Here is a 27,027-nt window from a genome sequence, read left to right as displayed (position 1 = left end):
GTATATGTGCAGAAGTAAGAGGACAGCCTGAGGTTCAGGTCTCTTCTCCATCTTTTGTGAAGGGTATATTTTTCATGGTGGCCAATATCTAAGTAGCTGTACCCTAAGGTTCAGGGATGTCTCTTATCTACACTTCCCAACAATTTTCCTAGGTGAATTTGCTCCCTAACCATCTGAGAGTGTGGGTCAAATGATCTAGTGCCACTAATTTCTAGAACTACTGAACTGAGGCTGAGAAGACATAACTCACTCAGAATATTTACATTATCTGGGCATTAGGTACAAAGCTTGTGTAATTGTGTTTAATCTTCCTATGGTTCAGTGAAATGGGCATTTTCTCTATTTCATAGATGAAGAAACTGTCGGTAAGGGTAAAATTATAAAGATTTGAGTTCAAATCATAAGGAATATGAACTTTTTTAAATTATATGAACTCAATACCTACAATTCTTAGAGCATTTTTGTAAAGGAATTATAATTTAGCATCATGGCTGCTCTGGTAAGGGATCATATCCAAAGACCCTTTAGGTCTATGTGATCTGGCTGGCATGCAGACATATGCTCTATAACAGTATGAAATGCTTGAAATACAGACACTCTTTTAGTACACATCTTCAATCCCAAAGAATGTGGGTAAGATTAGTTGGTAAAAAGAAGCACCCATGTTATAGAGGTGGTGTCTAATTGAGAGGCAGAAAAAGTGATGAATCAGATAAAAATTTGACAGAACAGGATATGTACAACTCTCAGGAGAACAGAAAGGAAAGAAAGGCAGAAGGAGAGAGCGAGGAAGCAAGTTTTCTTGTGTGTGTGTGTGTGTGTGTGTGTGTGTATGTATGTTTTACAAGACTAAGGTTGAAGAGAGAACACAGTATGTAGAGGTGAAGACAGAATGAGCCAGAGAATGATAAAAAGACAGAAGATTAGAACCGGTTGCTATAGTTACAGACAAAGCAGTGTAATTCAGTCTGAAGCTGAGAGAATCCAGTTTGTATCAATCAGCTTGGAGAGGAGTTTCAGCCAGAAATGGTAAGTTAACCCAGCCAGGCAGAGTTCAGGAAGGGCTAGAAAGGGTAAGCTTATTTAACAATAAGACTTAGAGGCTGACAACATTCTATGCCTAGATTATATTATATGGAAACAAAGACTTGGAGGTGGCATGGGAGGAGATGAGGGAATGAGGGTGGGATTGGAAGGGAACGAGGGAGGAGGCTACATCTAGGATACAATATGAATAAACTATAAATAATAATAATAATAATAATAATAATAATAATAATAATTGCTTCCAGAACTAGGCTTAGGCTGGCATGAGGGGACAGTAAACTTCTTAGACAACAATCACTTCTGGTAAATAAAAGACACTTTTATAAATTTTAAATTTCATCAAATAACAATTGCCACACCATAGACAACAGAGGCTCAGTATCTTTAACTAAGAGGTGTTCACAGCAACTTCAGTGTCTTTCCTGAGATGAAAAATATTTTACTCTACTCTTTCCTATATGAAAGAGACTGACTGTAGAATTTCTTATATCTGATGTATAAGCATAAAAGGTAGGTACCTTTCCAGTTGGTAGAACAGCCAGAATAAAAATAGTATCACCTGCTCAATCTTCCTCAGATAATAATGGATATATTAATAATTTAGGCATGGGTGTTAATTTGAGAATATGTGCTTAGATGTTAACAAACTATCAGTGTTACCAACACCTATTCATGGGGAATAAAAGCACAATGTAAAATGGCCCCATCCAAACAATCCCTAAGTCAGTATCCTAGCTTTTTCCCATTAGATAGGAAGAAAGCAAATAAGATTGATGGATTCAATAAAATAAATCCTAGATGCCTAGTTCAGTTTGAATTTTGTATAAATCAAAACTTTTTTTCTGAATATTTCCTAACAACATTTTTGGATAATATTATCTTAAAACTTAGTCATCATTTATTTGAAATTCAATTTCAGCTAAGTATATTTTTATCTGTTAACTTTAAAGACAGATGTTATGAATAGTATCATTGAGTACTAAGTCATTAACAGCAGCTAACATTTTCACAGCAGTGATCTTCTCTGAACTGTACAAATGTTAACCTGTTTATTCCTGAAAACACCCTATAATAGAAACTGTATGTTTTCTATTTAGCAAATAAAAATATTGAGGTAATTGAAAAGATAGATTGCTTGGCTATGTTCATAAAACTATTTGCAGGAAAGGCATTTGAACCCAGAGAGCCCTCCCTTAGAGTGTAAGCACTAACCATTACAGTGTGCACTCTTTTGTCAAATATGTCAGTTTATCTAAACATTGTCTGACAAATTGAAGAGGGATTGGCTGTTTCAAACAGCATTCTTTAATACATTTTCAATCTATCAATATAATATATCAATAAAATATATCTGCTTCATTGTGCTCCTTAGTCATTGGTAATAGTCGTGACGATTGTTTGAACTGTTTGTCGCTGTGAATATGTACCAAATACGTCGATGTCTATGTACACATATATTAAAGGACTTTTTCGATGTTGCTTAGATTCTATCACATGCGTGCCTGAGAAAACCACATTGACAGCTATCAATATAGAGCCACTTTCTCATAGATTTTATTTTATTCTAAATGTGTTTCTTTGATAGGCTTTATTTTCTCTAGTGTTGCCTACCACAGAGGGCCTCTGAAAGACTCTACCCAGCATTGTATCAAAGCAGAAACTGAGACTCATAACCAAACTGTGGACAGAGTGCAGGAAATCTTAGGAAAGAAGGGAGAGATAGAAAGACCTGGAGAGGACAAGAGCTCCACAAGGAGAGCAAGAGAATCCAAATATCTGGGCACAGGGGTCTTTTCTGAGACTGTTACTCCAATCAAGGACCATGCATGGAGATAACCTAGAACCCCTGCTCAGATGTAGCCCATGGCAGGTCAGTCTCCAAGTGGGTACCCTAGTAAGGGAAACAGGAACTGTCCCTAACACAAACTCAGTGGCTAGGTCTTTGACCACCTCCCCTTAATGAGGGAGCAGCCTTCCCAGGCCACAAAGAAGGACATTGCAGCCACTGATGAGATCTGATAAGCTAGGGTCAGATGGAAGGGGAGGAAGACCTGCCCAATCCATGGACTTGGAGAGGGGCATGGGAGGAGATGAGGGAGGGAGGGTGGGATTTGAAGGGTAAGAGGGAGGGGGTTACAGCTGGGATCCAAAGTAAATAAACTGTAATTAATATAAAATTTAAAAATTAATTCAAAAAGAAAAAAAGAATAATTAAATTTTTAACATTTTGTCATCTTATTCATTTAATGTCAAATGAACATCAGCCTGAACTTTTAATAATCAAGCAATGTTTAAATATATACAAAATCCCACTAAAATGGTTGCCTAGGAATAATTCATCATTTTTCAAACTTCATATTTTATGAAGGATCCATGTGTATATGTCCCCAACACACTTTTCTGTATGCAACACACACCCAATGATATGAACATCCCAGCGGATGGAGTTTAGACGTTTCAATCAGCTAATAGACTCAGATGCAAGCATCCTTTAACCACGCTTTGGGAGACTGCCTTTGATACCAAGGACGTAAGAAGATATACACAGCTGTTGGTGTACTTCCCTCCATTGAGAGCTTTGAGCTGTCTTATTTTTAGAAATGTCTCTATTTCCCATTATAGAGTTTGAGGCAGCTGGAGAAACATATGCATATATATTTAGTGTTGCATTCTGAAGTTCTTTTAGTCTCATTATCTTGCATTACAGCTCCTCCCACAGCATCAGACATATGTCTGACAGAACAGATGGGTCTTGTTGTACTCGTGAAGGGGCATCAAATGTGGTAGCCTTAGGGATTAAAACTCTAAGGTGCTTTTCATGCCAGAAAGAGTTAGGAAGTTAAAAGAATGGGGAAAAGTGACTCAAATTTTATCAAAATTATTTCTCATTGTTTACTGAGAAAGACTGATAAAACTCAAGATTTGGGAAGGAGAGAAAACTAATTTACTCATTGACTGACAATACTTGTTTTTGCTAATGATGTTCCATAAACACTAGGTTTATAAACCATTTAAGACATATGCAAACTTGGATATAATTACTATAAGATTCTAATATGTATTACATTAACATAATACAGAACAAGAATCATGATTCTACATAAGTATTTGTTGGTATTATGCTAAAAATTCTTGCATGATAACATTTTTTTATTGTAAAAAATAATTAAATGGGTACAGGAACCAGTTATATTGAGTAAAATTTAAACATATGTACTCTGCTTCATCTGAATATTACTAGTTAAAAATAAACCAAGGAAGCAACTACCAATAGACTTAAAAAAAACCACAAATGCATTATGCAACAAGCTTGTGGTCAACATGTTAAGTATGAAAAGCCTGTAACAAACTAAGTGATGTTTTTATAAGTTTGAGTTCCCGTGACAGAACATGTGAGATCTGTTCCAAAATGGGTACCACTTAAATTTGTTTTAATTATGTAAAATGGTGAATATTCAAATGCATACTTTGCAAGAGTACACACCTCATCTGTGGAGCCTCTTTTACTAGAAGGCAAATCCAGAATTTGTGGAATTTATAGAATAAACACTATGTTACACACACATAACACAACAATGATGCACTCATTTTTAAGGAACAGGGAAGTAGCTGTGGAGGAAATTATTCAGTTTCAACAAAAGACAAAAAATTTAAGCACTGAGGCGGAAAATATTGCAAATTATGTTAAATTTCTCTAGCTAAGTTATTTGTATCACTGGAAATATTTCTCAACAAACAAGCTATCCTATTTTTCTTTCCTTAGAGTAGTCAATGCATTTGGTCCATTTGAATTATGATGTCACTAGTCTTCAGGTACATCAGGGCTAACTCTAGTGTATGAAGGTGAAATACAATCAATGGATATAATTCATTTGGAACACTTAAAAACAAATATATACAAAGAGTTGGTAGAAATAATATTGGATATTGTTTTTCTAAATAGACATTGAAGAAAATTGTGAATGAAAAAGTGAATTTGTTAACATATGTATTATTATTGAAAATTTTTGCTAATGTTAGATTCCATTCAATATAAAATAGGATTACACAAAAAAATACTAAACAGAAAAAAAATTAGAATTTGAAAAGTTTTCTTTTTTAAAAGTTTTTTATATTTTATTTTTCTAATTTATTCACTTCATATCCTGACTGTAGCTCCTTCCTTCCTGTCTTCCAGGTCCCACCATTCCTCCCTCCCTCTTAAACCCCATCACCATTCCTTAGTCCACAGAAAGAGGAAGCCCTACTCCCCTACCTCTGAACTTAGTCTGTCAAGTCTCATCAGGACTTCCTGCTTCCTCTGTGGCCTGGCAAGGACTCCGCATCAAGTGGAAGTGATCAAAGAGCAGGAGACAAGTCTATATCAGAGACTGCCCCTGCTCCCCTTACTAGGACATCCACATAAAGACCTATGGTCTACATGTGAGCAGGGGTTCTAAGTCCTCTCCATGCATTGTTCTTGGTTGGTGAATCAGTCTCTACGGGCCCTCCCAGGCCAAGATTTGTTGGCTTTGTTGGTCACCTTGTAGAGTTTCTGTCCCCTCCAGGTCCTTCTATCCAGCCACTCTTACATAAGACTCCTAGCACTCGGCCCAAAATTTGGCTGTGAGTCTCAGCATCTGCTTTGATTTTGGCTGGGTGGAGTCTTTTAGAGGACATCTGTGGTAGGTTCCCATCTTGTTTCCTCTCTTTCACCTCTTCTGGTGTCTCTTTCATTTGCCCTTCTGAATGAAAATTAATCATCCACCCTAAAGTCCTCCTTGTTGTTTAGCTTCTTTAGTTCCATAGATTATAGTATAGTTATCTTGTATTATATGGCTAATATCCACTTATAAGTGATTATATACCATGCATGTCTTTCTGCTTCTGGGTTACCTCACTCAGGATTATTTTTTATAGTTCCATCAATATGTCTGCAAATTTCATGATTTCCTTGTTTTTAATAGCTGAGTAATATTCTATTGTGTAAATGTACCACAGTATTTTAACCATTCTTTGGTTGAGGAACATCTAGGTTGTTTCCAGATTCTGGCTATTATGAATAAAGCTGCTACGAACATAGTAGAGCAAATTTCCTTGTTGTATGGTTGAACATCTTTCAGATGCCTCAGAGTGGTATGTATACCTGGTATAGCTCAAGGGGTATGGCTGTTCCCAACTGTCTGAGGAAGTGCTAGATTGGTTTCCAAAGTTGTTGTACAAGTTTACACTCCCACCAGCAATGAAGGAGTGTTCCCCTTTCTCCACATTCTAATCAAGTGTACTGTCACTTGAGATTTTGATCTTTGCCATTCTGACTCATGTAGATGAAATCTCAGAGTCATTTTCATTTTCATTTCTGTGATGACTAAAGATGTTGAGCATTAAAGGTGTTTCTCTGAAATTCGATATTCCTGTGTAGAGAATTAGCTGTTTAGCTCCGTACCTCTTTTTTTTTTTTTTTTTTTTTTTTTTTTTTTTTTTTTTTTTTTTTTTTTGGTGTGGATTATTTGGTTTGTTGGTGTTTAATTTCTTGAGTTCTTTGTATATATTTTGGATATTAGCCCTCTCTCAGATGTAGGGTTAGTGAATATTTTTTCCCAGTTTGTAGGCTGTCCTGTTCTGTTGACAGTGTCCTTTGACTTACAGAAGCTTTTTAGTTTTATTAGGTCCTGTTTATTAATTGTTAATATTAAATTGTTGGTCTGAGCTGGTGGTGTTGTTTAGGAAGATGTTTCTTGTGCCAATAAGTTCAAAGTTTTTCTCCAGTTTTTCTTCTAACAAATTTAATGTGTTAGGTTTTATGTTGAGGTCTTTGACTCCTATGAACTTTAATATTGTGCAGGGTGATAAATATGGATCTATTTGCAATTTTTCTACATGTAGACAATCAGTTATACCAGCACAAATTATTGAAGATGTTAATTTTTGTAAAGGCAATATATAACAAGCTTATAGCCAACATCAAACTAAATGGAGAGAAAGTTAAATCAGGTCCACTGAAATCAGAGACATAACAAGGCTGCCCACTCTCTCCATATCTCTCCAACATAATAATTCATGTCCTACCTAGAACAATAAGACAACTAAAGGAGATCAAAGGGATACAAAGCAGAAAGGAGTAAGTCAAAATATCACTATTTACATATGATATGATAGTACATATAAATGACCCCAAAAATTTTACCAAGGAATTACTACAGCTGATAAACACCTTCAACAATGTGGCTGGATACAGAATTAACTAAAAAAAAATCTGTAGCCCTCTTGTATACAAAAGACAAACAGACTGAAAAAGAAAGAACACCCTTCACAATAGCCACAGAAAATATAAGGTATATTTGTGTAACTCTACCAAAGCAAGTGAAAGATGTGTAAAAAAAAAAAAAAAAATCTTCAAGTCTCTGAAGAAAGAAATTGATGAAGCTGTCAGAAGATGGAAAGATCTCCCATGCTAATGGATTAGGATTAACCTAGTAAAAATGGCCATCCTACCAAAAGTAATCTACAGATTCAATGTGATTCCCATCAAAATACCAACACAATTCTTTACAGAACTTGAAAGAACGATTCTCAATTTCATATGGAAAAACAAACAAACAAAAACCCAGAATTGCTCTCCATCCCTGATCTCAAGCTGTACTATAGAACAACAGTAATAAAATTGACATGGTACTGGCATGAAACAGACTGATGAATCAATGGAATTGAATCAAAGACCCAGAAATAAACCCACACAACTTTGAACATTTGATTTTTGACAAAGATCTCAGAAAAGAAGTTAAAACAGTGTTCTTATTTTTAGGGTTAAGTCATATAATCTTTTTGTATTGCACTTCTATACAGAGCCATGTTGTTTCATGAAAATGATAATGTATGTGTAGGTTACAATATAGACTCTCAGAATAAGTGTTTGGCTGAGCTAAGCTTGTGAAGGCTTGAGCTGGATACAAATTGCAAATGCTCAACAAAGTACGTAAGTCATTGAGGGACGTGAAAAAGCAGCTTCAGTGGGCTATGTGTTCATATCTGTAATATTGTCTATAAATAAATACATTTTATCTTGATATTAACTAGAGATTAAATAATTGGCAACTAGAACATTCATACATATAATAACAGATATAACAAAAATAGAATTTCCTATACATTAAAGCATTATTGACTTGATAGAAAAATTATGAAAATGTCTAGGATAAACAAAACCACCAAATCATGTGCATTTAACCATGTCCAACCTTGCTGGACAAAGAACAAATACCTAAAATACTATATATTTCAAATAAGTGCACATTCCTGGTTTTTGTAAAGAATAAAATTATTCCTTCTAGTTGTTACTTGTACTAGTGTAAAGCAAAACCACTTTCCAAATATTCACTGTCCGATATTTACTAATGCTATAACAAAACATTCAATTTTAATCATGGTCAACAACTAAGTGAAGAAGCTACATCAATAGGTACTCTAAAAGCTGTCAATCATGGTAAGTGGCTGGGGCTCAGCTGTTTAGAACTGGTCGAGGGCATTACCTCCAGAGAACGCAGTTGCCCCGTTCAGTAGAAGGTTAGTATATACTGTGGTAATACCACTGCATACACTGCCTATTGTGTGCTGAGTCCCCTTTGCCTTGCAGCAAGCTTCTGTGACTCCATAACCTCATTATTAAGCAAAACCTGGGGAGGGGAAATCACAGAAAGGGTTACTCTGCAGAAACATAGGATCACCGATGAATATAGAACGCAATTTTCCTTGTGAATCTTTATAAATGCTCATCCGATGTCAAACATTCATTTCAAGGTCTAGATTATTCTCACTGGCTCAGTTTTCAACTCACTGATTTAAAAAAGAGAATTTACTATTTTACAAATGGGTATGGTAATAAAAATAAAGCTAATGTAACAAATTAAAGTAAATTTACACACACACAGGCACATATGTACACACACACACACACACACACACACACACACACACAAATTGAAGTCATTTATTGTCCATGATTTTAAAAAGATGAATGGGCCTGCTGAACACTCACATAATGGATCAAGTAATGTTATTGACCTTTTCATTGTTTTTAAATACTGCTTATTAAAAGAAGCATCCAAATCACTTCATGGTTTTTTTTAAATTTTGAACCCCAAATCTAATAGTATGTTTACATATTAATTCTATTTTTTTTCTACTGGAAAAATGGAGAATGATTCATGTTATAACAGAAGCTTGTTATGAAAATTTTAAAGACAATTTGAAGTTTAAATAAAACAAGGTCATTTTTAATTTATTGTACTTATTTCAAAGTATACTAGTGTTATAAATCATGATAGTTATAACAACTATGTTCACAAGAACAATATTTTTTTCTTTCAGATCTTCTTTATGAGTGTTTTTGTTAATTGCTAACTAGGTACATAATAGTGGCAAATGCTAACATAATTTCTAGGGACCCACTGGTCGCTTAATCCTTAAAAAGCCTTTTTCAACACTTCTGTATATCAATAGTCAAGAGACTTAGAGAAACCAATCACTTTTGAATAGATATAAATTCTATGGACATAACAGTTTTACAATCAGAAATGGACTAAATTAAATAAGAAAAATTTAATTTGGGAGCTTAATTTCTTATATATTTCCAACAAATTAATATGAAAATGAATTTATGGGGTGTAAGATTTTGCTGACAAAGGTCAGCACTAAATGTACAGCCTATCTACACCATTAATTTTGCTAATTTATTCTTTTTAATTTTTTTAATCTTTTTAATATAATTTTTTATTTATTACAATTTATTCACTTTGTATCCCAGCTGCAGTCCCATCCTCATCTCCTCCCATGCTCCTTCTCCAGTCCACTGATAGTAGAGGACCTCCTCCCCTTCCATTTGACCCTAGCCTATCAGGTCTTATCAGGGCTGTCTTTCATAGTATTCCTGTGTGGCATGGTAGGGCTGCTCCTCCATCAGGTGGAGGATATCAAAAAGCCAGCTACTGAGTTCATGTCAGAGACAGTCCCTGTTCCCCTTACTAGCGTGCCCATTTGGAGACTGAGTTGTCATGGGCTACATCTGTGCAAGGGTTCTAGGTTATCTCCATGCATGGTCCTGGGTTGAAGTATCAGTCCCAGAAAAGACCACTGGGCCCACAATTTTGATTCTGTTGCTCTCGTCATGGAGCTCCAGTCCCCTCCAGGTTTTCATCTTCCCCTTTTTTCATAATATTCCCTGAACTCTGCCCAAAGTTTGCCTGTGGGTCTCAGCATCTGATACTCCACTGGGCAGAGTCAGGAGCTCTCTGTTGTAGGCTCTTGTTCTATTCCCTGTTTTTTCCTCTTTCCAATGTCCATCCCCATTGCCTTTTGGAGTGAGGACTAAGCATCTTATTCAGGCACCTCCTTCTTGATTAGCTTCTTTAGGTATACAGATTTTAGTAAGTTTGTTGTATATTATATGTTTAATATCCATTTATAAGTGAGTATATACCATGTGTGTCTTTCTGGTACTGAAATACCTCATTCAAGATGATCTTTTTCACTTCCCAATATTTCCCTCCAAATTTCAAGATTTCCTTGTTTTTAATTGCTAAGTAGTATTCCATTGTCTGAATGTACCAAAATGTCTGTATCCATTCTTCCGTTGAGGGAAGAACAACTGGGTTGTTTCCAGGTTCTGGTTATTAGAAACAAAGCAGCAATGAACATGGTTGAGCAAATGTCCTTGTATACTTGAGCATGTTTTGGATATATGCCTAGGAGTGGTATAGCTGTATTTTGAGGTAGCGCTATTCCTAATTTTCTGAGAAATTGTCAGGTTATTTTCCAAAGTGTTTGTACAAGTTAACATTCCCACCAGCAATTGAGGAGGGAACCCCATTCTCCACATCCTCTCCAGCATGTGTTGCCAGCTGAGTTTTTGATCTTAGCCCTTCTGATGGGTGTAAGGTGAAATCTCAGGGTCATTTTGATTGGCATGTCCCTGATGACTAAGGATGTTGAACATTTTTTTCTTTCTTTTTTTATTATTGAATTCAAATTTACATCTTAGTCATAGGCTCCTCCTTTCTCTCCTCTCAGTCTCACTCTCCCTCCTGCAACCCCTCCCCTATTCCTCAGAATAGGGAAGCCCCCTTACCCTACATCCCAGCTCATCTATTCACAGGAGGACTGAGTTCATTTTCTTTCCCTGTGGTCTGGTAGGACAGTCCCATAGGGGGAAATATGAAAAAACAGGCAACATAGTCCATGTCAAAGATATCTCGCACTTCCATAATTAGTGGACCCACATGAAGTCTAAGATGCCTATTTACTACTTATAGGTAGAGGACCTAGGTCCAGACTGTATTGACCTTGGTTAGTGCTTCAGACTCCATAGACCCCTCTGCACTGGTTGATTGGCTCATATGGTCTTCTTTTATTTTTTCTTTAAGTGTTTCTCTGCCATTCGATAGTCCTTTATTAAGAATTCTCTGTTTAGTTTTGTACAGCATTTTTAAATTGGATTACTAGATTTGTTGCTGTTTAACTTCTTGAGTTCTTTATATATTCTGCATATTAGCCCTCTGTCAGATATGGGGTTGGTGAAGATCTTTTCAAAAGTCTGCATTTTGTTCTTATGACAGCATCCTTTGTTTTACAGAAGGTTTTCAGTTTCATTAGGTCCCATTTATTGATTGTTGAGCTTGGAGTCTGGGCTGTTGGAGTTAACAAATGGCTAATCAGCACATACATCTTCATGTTTCATTTATTAAATTTGGTAGTGTCAAAGATGATATCTTGATGTTATACAAAGGATGGGAAGAGAAAGAAGGGATTATTAGACAGTACTTTCTGTAATTTCTACAAATTAAACTGAGAATACAAGATGACTTTTAACTAGTTTAATGAAATGTAATCATAAATCCCCTAGTGTTTTTTTTTCTTCTTTAATACTAAACCAATAAGTAATGGAAAAACATTTTTATGGAGGGATCCAAGATGAAGGTCCTGAGAGGACACTCTTAGAAGAGGAGGACAGCAGTGACTGCACAGCAACCAACAGACTGAATTCTGGGCCCTAAAACACCAGCGAGTGTGTTTCCCAGGTAAAAGGAAACCCCATGGTGTGAGAAGCAATTGCATCCATTATCAGGTCACCCAGCTAAACCCAAAAGAGTTCCTGGGTTCCCTACAGGAATTCCAACCCAGAGCCACACGCCTGCATCCTCTGATCACCATCCCAAACTGAAATGTGAACCCCAAAACATAACAGACTGAGTCTCCCTGTTGGGAAGAAACCCCAAGTTGAGAAAACATCAGATCTGAACTCAAGACATCCAAGCTAATCCCCTTAAAAGTTCCTGGGTTCCACAGGCTCCGGCTCTAGCCTCCTGCCACAAGCATGAGTGCTGCACTCACCTGCCACTGATTATCACTTGGGTACTGGGGCACAATGCTTCAACTTCAGACCAACAGAAGTCTGGATCCATGGGATCAGCCCCAGACACTATAACAAGGCACAACCTATCTCTCTAGTCAAACTGATCAAACCACAGGACTCCCTGGTTCTTCAAGAGGGCTGCACCACACAAACACGGTATAAGAGCAGCAGCAGCAGCAGCTCACTAAATTCAGAGCAGAAACCCAGTGGCAGGGCAGCTGTGTCCAGGTCTTCTCCTAGTGAGAGGAGAGCTCCCTGACTACCAATGACCACAGTTACCACACAGGTCCATACACCTGAAGTAAGCTGTGGCAATTCCTGAGAAACACTGGCCATTTGGTGACCATACCAAAAAAGCTGAGGAGGCCTCCTTCAGGAAGAATCATATTCCTGCCAAGGGGATTCTCCCAACCCCAGGATTCCAGCAGGCACCAGAAACTAAGAGCCAACACCTGAGACAGCCAGATGGGTAGAGGCAAGAATAAAAGCACAACCAATAAAAGCCAAAGCAACATAGCATCTCCAGAGCCCAGTTATCCAGGAGCAAGTAACCCTGGATACCATATCATAAGTGAAATTCAAGATGCCCTTACATCTATCTTTATGGAGAGGATAATGGAGGAAACAAATAAAATGGATAAAGAATTAGAGGAGGATAAAGTCAAACATATTATGGCCATCCACAAAGAAACACAGAATGATGCAGTCTAAATAGTTTGTGGCCTTCAGAAGGGAAATAATTAAATCACTGAAAAATAAAAAAAGAGGAATGTTCAAATAAACAGGTGAAGGAACTGAAGTAAAAGCAGGAGAATACAGTCTGACACATGAAGGGACTCAAGAAAATCATTCAATATTTGAAGAGAGAATTGGAAAAATTGAAGAAAACACAAAGGAAATCATGGAGAGGAAGAACATAGGGAAGAAAACAGGAACTACAAAGGTAAGAATAACCAATAGACTACAAAAGATGGAAGAAAGAATCTCAAATATGGAAGATATATACAAATCTCAGGTGTGGAAGAAATCAGTGTATCTTTCAAAGAAAATATTAAATCTAAAAATTCCTGACACAAACTATTCAAAAAATCCAAGACAACATGCAAATACAAAACCTAAGAATAATATGAAGAGAGGAGAAAGAATATTCCCATCTCCAAGGCCCAAAAAATATTTTCAACAAAACCGTAGATGGAAATTCCCCTAATTTAAAGGAGAGGCCTACAAGCATACAAGAGGCCTACAGAACACCTAATAAATTAGACCAGAAAAGAAAATTCTTCCACCACATAACAATCAAAACAGTAGTTATACAGAAAAAAGAAAAAAAAAATACTGAAATCTGCAAGGGAAAAAGGCCAAATAACATATAAAGGCAAAGCCATCAGAATCACACCTGACTTCTCAACAGAGTCTATGAAAGCCAGAAGGGCCTGGATGATTATCATGCAAACCCTAAGAGAAAACAGATGTCAGCCCAGGCTACTATATCCAGCAAAACTCTCAATTGTCATAGATGGAGAGAATAAGATATTTAAAGAAAAAAAAAAACAAATTTAAATGATACCTACACACAAATCCAGCATTACAGAAGCTACTAGGAGGAAAAATACAACCTAGGAAAGCTAACTACATTCAGAAAAGCACAGGAAATAAAAAACCTCACTACAGCAAAACTAAAAGTAGCCAAGCACACTAACACACTGCCACAACCATCATCAAAATCAAAGGATCTAACATCCACTGGTCGTTAAACTCTCACAACATCAATGGACTCAACTCTTCAATAAAACAAAGACACAAATGAACAGAACAGATGTGTAAAAAAGATGCAACAACCTGTTGTATGCAAGAAACACACCTAAGTCATAAAGATAGACATTACCTGAGAGTAAGGGCTGGAAGACAATTTTCTAAGCAAATGGACCCAAGCAAATGGAAGCAAGCAGGAGTAGCCACTCAAATATTTAATAAAATAGACTTTCAACCAAAATTAATCAAAAGAGATGGGAAGGTCACTTCATACTCATCAAAGGAATATTCCAACAAGAAGACATCACAATTCTGAACATCTATGCTCCAAATACAAAGGCACCCATATTTGTAAAAGAAACATTAATAAAACTTAAACCACACATAGATCCCCACACATTAATAGTGGGAGACTTCAACACCCCACTCTCTGCAAAGGACAGGTCTACAAAACAGAAATCAAACAAAGGAACAATGATTCCAACAGAGGTCTTGAATCAAATGGACCTAACAGACATCTACAAAACCTTTCACCCAAACACAAAAGAATTTACCTTCTTCTCAGTATCTTATGGAACCTTCTCCAAAACATATTCTAAAGATGGTCACAAAGCAAGCCTCAACAGATACAAGAAATTGAAATAATCCCTTGAATCCTATAGAACTGCCATGGACCTCAACAACAACAGAAATAGCAAAAAGCTTGCACAAACTTCGAAACTGAACAACTCGCTACTCGGTGAGTAGAACACATCTATTCTGTTAGTTTGTGTCTTTGTTTTATTGAAGAGTTGAGTCCATTGATGGTTTGAGAGTTTAATGACCAGTGGATGTTAAATCCTTTGATTTTGATGATGGTTGTAGCAGTATGCTTGGCTACAGCTGGATCAGGGAAGAAATAAAGAAATAAATTAAAGAATTCCTAGAATTCAATGAAAACGAAGGCACTTCACACCCAAATTTATGGGACACAATGAAAGCAGTGCTATGAGGAAAATTCATAGCACTAAGTGCCTTCAAAAGAAGAAATTTGAAACATTTCATATAAGCAATTTAAGGGCTCACCTGGAAACCATTAAAAAAAAAAAAAAAAAAAAAAAAAAGAACACACCCAAGAAGAGTAAATGGCTGGAAATAATCAAACTCAGAGCTGAAATCAATAAACTGGAAACAATGAGAACAATTCAAAGAATCAATGAAACCAGCAACTGGTTCTTTGAGAAAATCAACAAATAGAAAAACCCTTAGCCAAACTAACTGAAAGGCAAAGAGACTCTATCCAAATCAACAAAATCAGAAATGAAAAGGGGCACATAACAGACACTGAGGAAATCCAAACAATCATTAGGTCTTACTTCAAAATCCTCCATGCCACAAAATTTGAAAATTTAAATGAAATGGACAATTTTCTTGATAGATTCCACAAAGCTGAATCAAGATCAGGTAAAGAGATTAAATAGTCCTATATCCTCTAAGGAAATAGAAGCTATCATCAAAAGTCTCCCCTCCAAAATAAGCCCAGAGCCAGATGCTTTCAGTGCACAATTCTACCAGACCTTCAAAGAAGAGATAAGACCAATACTCTTCAAACTATTCCACAAAATAGAAACAGAAGGAACATTACCAAACTCATTCTACGAAGCCAGAGTCACAAAGACTAAAAAAAGAAAGAGAATTTCAAGCCAATCTCCCTTATTAACATTGATGCAAAAATACTCGCAAACCGAATCCAAGAGCACATTAAAGATATCATCCACTATGCCCAACTAGACCTTCATCCCAGGTATACGGGGATGGTTCAATATATGGAAATCCATCAGTGTAATCTACCATATAAACAAATTGAAAAAAAAAAAAAAAAACCACATGATAATCTCCTTAAGATGCTGAAAAAGCATTTGATAAAACCAATAATCGTTTATACTTAAAAGTACTGGAGAGATCAGGGATACAAGGCACATACCTAAATTTAAAAGACAATATACAGAAAGTCTATAGCCACCATCAAAGTAAATGGAGAGAAACTCAAACCAATCCCACTAAAATTAGGGACAAGGCAAGGCTTCCCACTCTCTCCATTTCTCTTTAATATAGTTCTTGAAGTCCTTGCTAGACCTATAGGACAATGAAAGGTCATCAGGGGGATTCAAATCAGAAAGAAAGTAGTCAAAGTATCACTATTTGCAAAAGATTTGATAGTATACATGACTGACCTCAAAAATTCTACCAGGGAACTCCTTCAGCAGATAATCACCTTCAGCAAAGTGGCTGAATACAAAATTAACTCATAAAATCAGTAGCACTCCTGTATACAAAAGACAAATGGGCTGAGAAAGAAATTAGGGAAAAAACATCCTTCACAATACCCACCAAGGACATAAAGTACCTTGGTGTAACACTAACTGAGCAAGTCAAAGACTTCCATGAAAAACAAAACAAAACAAAACAAAACAAAACAAAAAACCTTTAAGTCTCTGAAGAAAGAAATTGAAGAAGATATCAGAAAATGGAAATATCTCCCATGCACAGGGATTGGCAGGATTAACATAGTGAAAATGGCCACCTTAACAAAAGCAATCTACAGATTCAATGCAATTTCCATTAAAATTATCAACACAATTCTTTAGAGACATTGAAAGAAAAATTCTCCATTTCAAATGGAATAACTAGAAACCCAGAATAGCTAAAACAATCCTGTAAAAGAAAAGATCTTCTAGAGGTATCTCCATCCCTGATCTCAAGCTGTAGTATAGAGCAACAGTAATAAAAACTACATAGTACTGGCATAGAAATAGAAAAGTGGATCAATAGAATCAAATAAAAGACCCAGAAATAAACCCACACACCTATGGACACCTGATTTCTAACAAAGATGCCAAAACCATACAATGGAAAAAACAAATGGTTCTTCAACAAATGGTTCTGGTCTAACTGAATATCTACATATAGAAAAATGCAAATAGATACATGTTTATCACCTTGTACAATACTACAGTCCAAGTGGATCAAAGATGTCAACACAAAGCCAGACACACTAAACCTGTTAGAAGAAAAAATGGGAAACCGCCTAGAACTCATTGGCATAGAAGACAACTTCCTGAACAGAACACTAACAGCACAGGAGTAATTTCAGAAACCAGAAAAATGAAGGAACCATTACTGATGTGGATGTTGGTGGTAACACAGAAGGGAATATACATTTACATGTCATTTATATAGTCATGATCTGAGGAAATGGAAAAGTGGGGAGGCGAAAGTTATGGAGGAAGAAAAAGATGTTTGAAAAATCACAAGGATTCTTACTGGTAATAATTTACTTAAAAAAACCTAAAGTACACATAAGTCTCTCTCTCTCTCTCTCTCTCTCTCTCTCTCTCTCTCTCTCTCTCTCTGTGTGTGTGTGTGTGTGTGTGTGTGTATGAATAACTATATATGAATATAGTTTAAATAAAAATTTCTCATCTGAGCAGACAATGCTTCTTCCAAATCGCAAATATCATTTAATCAAGCGAACAACAGGCAAGAAGCTGTTTTATAAGTTTTTGGTCAGAGATGTCAAGACAATCCTTCATAATGTAATTTAAATTACTATTGTTTAAAACTCCATGCAGTTCCAGTAACCTGAATGCATCCTTCCTGTGGGGTAACTTTCATGGTATCAGAGGGTCACTGAAGCTTTCAACGGAGAGAAATAACCAAGAGTCCTAACCAGCTACCATGCCTATAAGCCACGATAGTGACCAGCTTGGCATGATAATTGCAGCGGTGCAGTAATGGCACACATACCTTGGTAGTAACCAAAAGCTCGATAATTGGATTTGAATGAAATTATGCCAGTTTCTGGAAACCTATACAACTCTCCAGGGCTAAGAAGGTCATGGATTTGGAGAAGTTATAAGCACCACTTTATTAAGCACTTTGATAGCATAGTCTAACTACATCTTAAATGTTTCCTAACACACAAACATAAATGCAGTCCTCATCATTCATTGAGGAAATTTCTCTGCAACAGATAAAGATCATTACAAAAAATCACAACTAATCAAACGTGGATTTGTAGAGCCCAGTCCCAATGGATACGTTTTTGTTTTGTTTTGTTTTTGTTGTTGTTGTTTGTTTTTCTTTTGGGGGATAAAGATTTGATGTAATCCAGCTATGTGTGAGGCTTATCCATAAATTAGGTATTATTACTGTAGGACATTTACTGTAGCAGTGAGAGTTTTAGAAAGTAGTTGAAACTATCTTTTAACATTGTCAGTATTCTTAAACCTTTTGTAATGGTTTAATGGTTTCTCTATGTAGTCCTGATTGTCCTGGTTCTTGCTCTGTAGGCCAGGTTGGCCTTGAAATCAGAGATCCATTTGTTTCTGCTACCACAGCCTTGCCTGGAAACCACCTTGATAGGTGATCATTTTATCACGTTTAGGACATCCTGTACTGAAGCATCATAGAACGCTTTTCTTAGGAAATCTGAAAAATGCCTCCTTTAACGTCTGTGAACCTATAAACTTTGCCATGTTCAGGTAAAACCTTCTTAAGGATTCAATGATTAAAAGTAATTCAAGGAAGCTAATAAGTCATGATTCTTACACAGGAAACAATAACATAGCAGTATCTGTATGACACTTCATATTATAGAAGACACAGGCGAGAACATTAGAGTACTGAAAAGCATTACATGTTGAAGTTATAGTTAAAGCATAGGAATTCCTAAAGGAATACAATAAATTTTCTTTTAATATATAACAATTAAATGGAAGAGTATTTGATAAGATTAACTTATCATAAATTTCATTAACAAGTAGTACTTGATTAAGGTACAACAAAACATTAAGGCTTGAATAAAACTTCCATATATTGCTGATATGTAAAAGTAACTTGTTAAAAATAATTTAGAGAAGATTAGTGATGAAGGAAGGATGACAGAATGGCTTCCCTTATGAACAGCTGTTACTCATGATTGATATATTTAAAAATGCAATTAAATAAATGATTTCAGAATCCTCACTTAAGGATAAAAAGTAGTCTATATGTCAACAGCTCAAAAAATCATCATATACATTATACATAATTCCAATTAAACACCAGAACCAATGCTAACAGTGTGTAGTGAATTTTCTTCAGCAGAAAACATGGACAAGTACTTCCATTCTGGTATTTTTTCCTTGCACAATGCCAGAAAAATAACTAAACAATAAAAATTGTCAGGTTATTTTTCCTTGGAGAGACTTGATATGTTTTGACAGAACACAAGTTAGATATCCACCTGAAGAACTGGTCTCAGAATTGACAGAAAATAAGTCATCCAGAGGATAAATCGATGCTGGTGCACAAGAACCTTTAAGAAGACATTTTAAACTAGTGATGGATGGAGGTTTGCTCTGAAAATCGCATATCTATTCATGTAAATATATTTGTTTCATTTTTATCTTTCTAAAGAAATTTGCTTTAGCCATTTCTTTGTGTATTTCTAGAATATACCCATCTGCTTAAGGTGCTATTTCTGTTTATAACATTTTTTAGTACTTTAGAAGCTATTATGAATCCTAAATAGCCTTACTTATGATCAGAATATCTTAGAGGTGACTTGGATACTTAAAATTTTTAAATATTTTATAGCAAAATATCAAAAGTAGTTCATCTTTATCATTGTTAATACTAAAGATATCAATGTATCTTTTCTATCATTTATTCACACAATGAATTTAAAAGGGCATATATTATTATTGTTATTATTGTGCATTAAAAGCTTGATCTTTAATAAAAATTATGTATATATCTGTATATAGATACAGTTACTCAGTGGAAAAATGCTTGCCTGATATGTCTGAGTTAATTTGATACATAGTATAAGAAAATATTTGAGAATAATAACAACTGTGTTTTTATACAGAGGATCAAATATACACTGTATAGACCAAAATGCGCTTGAATTTCTCTTGAAATAATTATCTCCATGAAACAAGTCATTGGGAAGTATCTCCTACGTGTTATTACCAATTGTTTTGTTTGGTTAGGAACTGGAGTACATGCTGAGCATTCCAGTACACCACACATTCTGAAGCTAACAATCTAGCATGGTTTTACAATTTCACATTTGCTTGATATTACTACAGCGAAGATATTGTTGAACACGTGGTAAAGCAGCAGCCTTATCGCCTATGCTTTTCCTTCGTCATGTTGTAGTTAGACGAAACCAACCCAATTTTAAAGTATTAAGTAGAAATTCCAGAAACGAGCCTTTCACTCTTAAGCAGCACTCCTCTCTGAGTGCTGTCACGGGATTTTGTCAGATTCTGTTCTGTCCGACACATAAATCACCTCCCCCCTTGTTCAGTGGATCTGAACTGTGCGTGCTCCCTGCCCATTACTCACTAGCTACGTTGATTATATTATCGGTCACTCTATTGAAACAATTTTGTTCAAGTAAGTTTTTTTTTTTACTTCTACATTGTACCCAAATATAAGAGGGATGAGAAAAAAGAGGGCACCAAAGTACAGAAACATAGATGGATCAGATTTACTTCTGTCACTAACTGACAATCCTGCAAAAGCATATTGCAAGAAACCCATATACTGTTCAATATGACCTGTGGTTTCAGGCCTTCATTAGGGTCTTCTAAGTTATTCATGTATGATAATGTGAGACTAACATACATAGGAGAGATCCTAGATCACATAGAGTTAGGCATAGTTAACAGCCAAGCCTTTCCACAGAAAGCAATATCCAAAGTTGTACTGAAAGATATAGTGTTAAGAATGCTGATCATTTTGTGTTTTCCTTTTATTTAGGAAAAGTCAGTTTTTAACAGAACAGAGAAAGACAGATGGTGTTAATTTTGAGGAATTTGAAGAAATGAAAATGAGTATGGTAAAAGATGAATGAGGACAAATCAGGGAAAAATTTTAAGCTGTATTAGGAATCTGTATTTTATTCTCAAGCAGAGAAAGTGGAAAAATTTCAGCCAAAGTGAAACAAAACTGTGTTTGCATTTTAACATACACACATAAACTTGCCTCCCACTCACACACTCACATATTCTGATTAGAAAAGCAGATTTTTTAAAAAGCATAAATATAGACACCGGGGAGATGGTTAATGAGCTTTACGGGGACCCAAGAAATCAGAAAGGCTCTTCATTTAAGAAAATAAGAGCCGGATTTTAAGAATGGTAAAAATTTAAAGATTCTCTGGTCTCCATTTTAGTAGCTAAAATCACCAGTATTTGGTAAATCACTTGATCTGAGCTTGTAGAGTTTCTAAGAGACATGTTTGTGATAGAATTACCAGTCGATGAGGGCTGGCGATAGGGAAGAACACTTAGCAACAACACGGAAGAAGTCCCTGCTGTCAGTGGTTGGTTTAAAGATGTATTGTAAGAAACAAGTGATGTCTTCAGGGCTGCAGTATGCTGGTGCTTGAGTGCATGAGCTGTGTCAGTGGAGCCTCACACATAATAATTTGTTACGTAAATGATTTAATGTTGTGAACAGCGCTACAGGCTAGATAAGGTTGCATGTGGAGTAATGCACAGCAAAGGCACCCCTGATTTAAAGAGAGAAAGACTCATATATAATTACCTATGATGTCTGTAAGCTAAATAATGGGTGAAGCAAAATTTAAGGCAACTAAAAATATTGACTGTTTTTAATTGTGGGAATATAATAGAATAATATAAAACCCAGTGACAAAACTGAAAAGAAGAATTGGAAATTTCAGGCGAACTTAATAATTGCAAATGTTACTTGTTGTTTGAAGCGTTTTTGTGTTTTAAAGACATCATGGTTTATCGCAGGTTTTTATACTCCTTGACAAAGCATAACCTCAAAGTGAAGAACATGTGCATCAAAGAAACTAACCTCATTGTGAAATTCAGTCATCTTATTTTTGTTGCCACAAGAGACATTAACGAAACTGTGTATTCCACAAATAAAGGTATTTCAAGAGGACTGTTTTAAAAGGAATTAGATGCAAACTTACTTTAATTACAGGTAATAAACAGACTCTGCAGAATCCACATTTTTTAAGTTAATTGGCAAACACATAATCAAATTATCTCAGTGCTTGGCAACCAGAGGTAAAGAGATACTCTGTGATGACATGATACTATGAGGGTCCCTGCAGGTCAGTAGCATGATTTCAGTGTCTTTGAATCCTGATGTTAACTTTCAAATTAAATATAATACAAATCATCAAACATAGAAGGTAGATTTACCCAGCCAGATTGCTCATAGTTTGCATCTATATAAATCAGTGCTGAGAAGCTACAAGCCAGAGATATGATTTCATAAAAAAATTCTGTTGTCTCAGTTTGGAAAAGTCAAATAGGAAAGGTATATTTAAAACGGTGCAAAATAATAATTCTGGCACTCAGCTAGCCACTATGAAATCTTTTATAGCTCAAGAGTGGTGGGTGGTGAGACATTCTCAGGCTGTTACCTGTAACCACTGTGACTGGTCGTTGTGGCCAGAGGTCCAGGCATTTACTTTGCCTTGCTTGTCGAGTCGGGCTTTCCGTGGTTCCCAGGTGAACATGTCCATGTTGAGTGTCCTGAAGACGCTGGAGGCAGTGATCTGATAGTCTTGTATATGGCCTGATTTCATCCCCAAAGGTTCTGAACAGCCTGGTAGAATCAGAAGAACTCCATGAAAAAAACAATTTATCATCCTGGAACTTTTTCTTCTTCATTTCAGATTGGTAAGAGAAGGCTGAACATAATGCAATTCATTCCCCCAAAGAGAGAACATCTAAATTCAAAAAGGGAGCTATAATCAGAAATAAATCTGGAATAAAATAGAAAAACAAGATAACCAATTCAAGTTATTTTATCTGAATATATTTTGGAAAAATTGAAAACAAGACAGACAATTCAGACTACTTTTCAGTGATAGATGATTTTGCAAAATGAAAACATTGCTGAAACGCTCTCTCCTGTCTCATTACTGGAAGCCTTGTGGCTGTTCCCTAGTTTTCAACAATTTTATTGTGTCTTGGAGAATGGGCCATTTTCTCATAAAGCATATTTTGTTTTCTTTTATTTGTTTTCATAATATAGCCAATGGAAATTCCCCTGATACAGAGTCATTTTCATAAATTGCTCCAGACTCGTATTCTAAAATGGACAGCATAGTGTTGTCTATATACTTCTCTCAGATTTGAGACACAGTCTCATCCTGTAGCCAGGTTGACCTTTGCTGCAGCAATCCTCATTCAGACTTTGAGTGCTGGAAGAAAAAGTATGTGCTGCAGTACTCAACGTTAATTTATATCAGTGATTATTCTGGCATAAAAATGGTTTCTCCCAGAAGGGAGGAAGATAATATTTACTCAGTATACACCATGTGCCAGGCATTGTACAACTGTGGCACATAGAAAAGTGAATAAGTAATAAGAATGTATATACATATTTCTGTATATATAATATATAATAACATATAATAATACATACATACTTATGCATGTATATATACCATTTCTACTATTTTCATAAACTCTTATGTTAATACTAAATTTTCAGAAGATTTTCAAGTTTACCACGTGTTTCCAGTTTTGGTGGGTTACAAAGTGTGGGATTGTGTAGTACTGAAAACATACTGTCCATGTGTGGAAGGGCAAGAACTAAACCAGGTTTCCATAGGATACATGAGTCTAACATTTTATTGTCAAGTGACCTAGTCTTCCTTATATAAAACTGTTATATGTTGGTCAAGGAACCTGCAAGGTGAACTGGACTGTTAAATGGCAAAGAAAAGACAATTAACTTCTCTAGTTCAATACTATCTTTCTATACCCTACTGGTCTTCCCTTCATTATGGTTTTACAACTTTAATATATCTTCAATTTATGTTTCAGTGTCCAAATCTCCAAAAGGAAGATAACAATAGAAGTTACCTTGAACATATTTCCTGGAAAATTAATTGATAAAATACCAAGTATTTAGAAACATTCGTGTCACAATCAACATTCAATAAAAGTTAGCTATTTTTAGTATTTACATAAAACTCCTTCCCATAGAAACCAGTGTTAAGTCTCCAAGGGTCAATATATCAGTGAATACCAAGTTGCATGCTACAACTGGGTGCGCTGCTCAATGTAGCTTATTTCACATGTAGTCTTTAAGAGAGAATGCTAGGCATATACCCAAAGTTTGCTCAAGTACACAAAAGGGATACTTGCCCAACCATGTTTATAGCAACTTTATTTGTAATAGCCAGAACCTGGAAACAACCCAGATGTCCATCAATGGAGGAATGGATATAGAAATTGTGGTATTTTTACATAAGGATGATCAATCCTCATTTAGAAATACAGATGGGATGTGCATTGAACGTATGACAGGAGTCTACCGCAGAAGGCATCTGAAAGACTCTTACTAGCAGTGTTTTCAAAGCAGATACAAAGACTCATGACCAAACCTTCGGCAGAGTGCAGGGAATCATATGAAAGAAGGGGAGTTAGTATGATGGGGAAAGGATAGGAGCTCCACAAGGACCAAATATATCTGGGCACAGGGTCTTTTCTGAGACTGACACTCACCAAGTACCATGTATGGATATAACCTAGAACCTCTGTTCAGATGTAGCCTGTGGTAGCTCAGTAACCAATTGGTTTCCCATAGTGAGGAGAACAAGGACTATTTCTAACAGGAACTCAATGGCTGGCTCTTTGAGCTCCCCACCCCCCAAGGGAGGAGCAGTCCTGTTAGGCCACAGAGGAGGGCTTTGCAGCCAGTCCTGAAGATACCTGATAAAACAGGATCAGATGAATGAGGAGGAGGTCCCCCCTATCAGTGGACTTGGAAAGGGGCACGGTGGAGATGAGGGAGGGTGGGATTGGGAGGGAATGAGGGAGGGGGATACAGCTGGGATACAGAGTTAATAAAATGTAACTGATAAGAAAAAATTAAAATTAAAAAAAGGAGAGAGAGAATGCAAAGAACTCTCCACTAAGAGTACTTGACTTTATCTGGTTGTTATCTGCCCTTCTCAGTGTGAATCAGGTTTTCTTCCTGCAGCTGCTCAATACAGTCTTGCCTCTATCTTTATTACCAATGCATGACAAGTAGTATTATTGAAGGCTATTTTCTTTTTAGCCAGAATCTTATTGAATGGTCTACATCCTAAACCTAGTGGTGAAGACGTTCAACAACCAAAATACAAATTCTGAGAGAGAAAATACACTGTCCTAACAGAGATCCCCAATACTAGAAAGTTCTAATAGCCATAATGGCATGATATTTGTCTTCAGACAATTCTACACTAAATGTACTGTCTGCATGAAAACTTCCGCATTCTTCCACTTGCATGCCACCCCCAGTCCCTGCTGTAGACCAACCCTTACAAAATGTTGTTTAGCTTGTAGAAGATCTACATTAGAAAAAGAGTGACTTTTTATTTCCTTTGTTGTAAAATACCTGAAAATTGTAAAGAAAAGAAATGCCTTTGACAATTTCTTTTTAATCATAAAGTTAACTTCATAGCCATTCTGATGTCCAGTACCTAGGTGAGGGAAAAAAAAATGCTAACTATTATTTAGAAGAACAGTTGAATGACTTTTATTCTACTAATTATTTTCTTGATCTATTTCCTTTTAAAAGTGCCAAGTTATCTTTCAGACAATTTAAATGATACTCTTTCAAGTGCTTGGGAAGAGATTAGCTTTTTCTAGGCAAGGTTAAAGATCTAAGACTGTTGAGAACAATAAGGAAGCCTTGGGCTCTACAGAACTACACACACACCAAAGGAAATATCTTAGAATATTATAAAATATAATGTCAATGTTTATTCCCAAGAATCACAGCTAAATTGTTTAACAGTGAACTTAATATTTCATAAAATTCCTGTCTCATTCATGTGATTTTGTAAACACATATTAATTACCTTATTTACATGTGTGAATAGGACTTAATTATATAAAGTATTCATATAAGCATTGATTACTTCTATGGTGAAATATTCCAGTCTTGCAAAGCAGTCAGCAGAGAGATTATTCTCTGTGCCCAAGTTTAAAATCAATTTGTGGGGTTGGGAGATGGAGCACGGTTTCCTTTTGAGAAAATAAAGTCTGTAAAGTGTGAGGTATAACCTCTTGTCAAACTTGAAAGCAAAATATATTTATACCTTGAGGGTGTAACTGTGTCATGTATGAGGACCTGATCCTCATGAATCAAAGGACTGAAGAATTGGGGAAGGTGATGTTAAGCAACTAAAACCCCGCAGGGCTTACTGCAGACCTCATCGTGCTGTGGCTTCCTTGTGATTGCTTTATGATGAATGGCTCAGAGAGGACACTGGCCTCTGGTGTAAAGTGACATGCAGTGCCAACACTCCGCAGTAACAACTCTGCTCACATTGACTGACAGTCAAGAATCCGATCCAAATAATTAAAGCCAATCTCTCTCTCATGATAAACGAATAACAGTGAGAACATTTCTTCACAAACAATACCAGTGTAGCTTATGCGCATGTGATCCCATGAAGTTGATTGGCAAATTTACTCTAATTTCCTTCAATGCTCACAAAGAATGATATTTTGAATATCATATTTTATTTGCTTAAAATTTCTTCCTTTTTTGTAACACAGATAAATATAAGGAGGTAAGCAGATATGAAATGTGAAATTTAGCCCTTGAAGAAAATCCTCAAACTTTCCTCCTTTCTGGGAAAGGATTCTAGTCAGGGACAGGTAGGGAGAAGCGTGGGTTCATGGGAGCAGAGGAATTAAGGGAGGATGGGGGAGACAGTAAAGAGCATGAATTAAACATGCCTATAAAGTTTCGAAGAATAACTTAATTTTTTAAGCCAACATTTTTCTTTTAAATTTGGAAGATGTTTTCCCTGT

The 27,027-nt window shown here is 36.0% G+C and overlaps 1 protein-coding gene across 3 annotated transcripts in view; it reads right to left on the bottom strand.

Moving 5' to 3' along the window:
• Edil3 (EGF like repeats and discoidin domains 3) overlaps window positions 1-27,027 on the bottom strand; it is a 567,408-nt gene that overhangs the window by 110,846 nt on the left and 429,535 nt on the right. For all 3 annotated transcript variants that reach the window (XM_055625558.1, XM_055625559.1, XM_055625560.1), the window contains one exon: window positions 22,626-22,810. In XM_055625558.1, coding sequence (XP_055481533.1) covers window positions 22,626-22,810 — 185 coding nt within the window. The remainder of the gene's footprint in view (window positions 1-22,625; window positions 22,811-27,027) is intronic.

The sequence above is a fragment of the Psammomys obesus genome, unplaced genomic scaffold (assembly GCF_907164565.1).
Source record: "Psammomys obesus unplaced genomic scaffold, mPsaObe1.curated_primary_1811, whole genome shotgun sequence".
Classification (NCBI taxonomy): domain Eukaryota; kingdom Metazoa; phylum Chordata; class Mammalia; order Rodentia; family Muridae; genus Psammomys; species Psammomys obesus.
The sequence above is the reverse complement of the archived record's forward strand: the minus strand, read 5'-3'. Positions and strand labels throughout refer to the sequence as shown.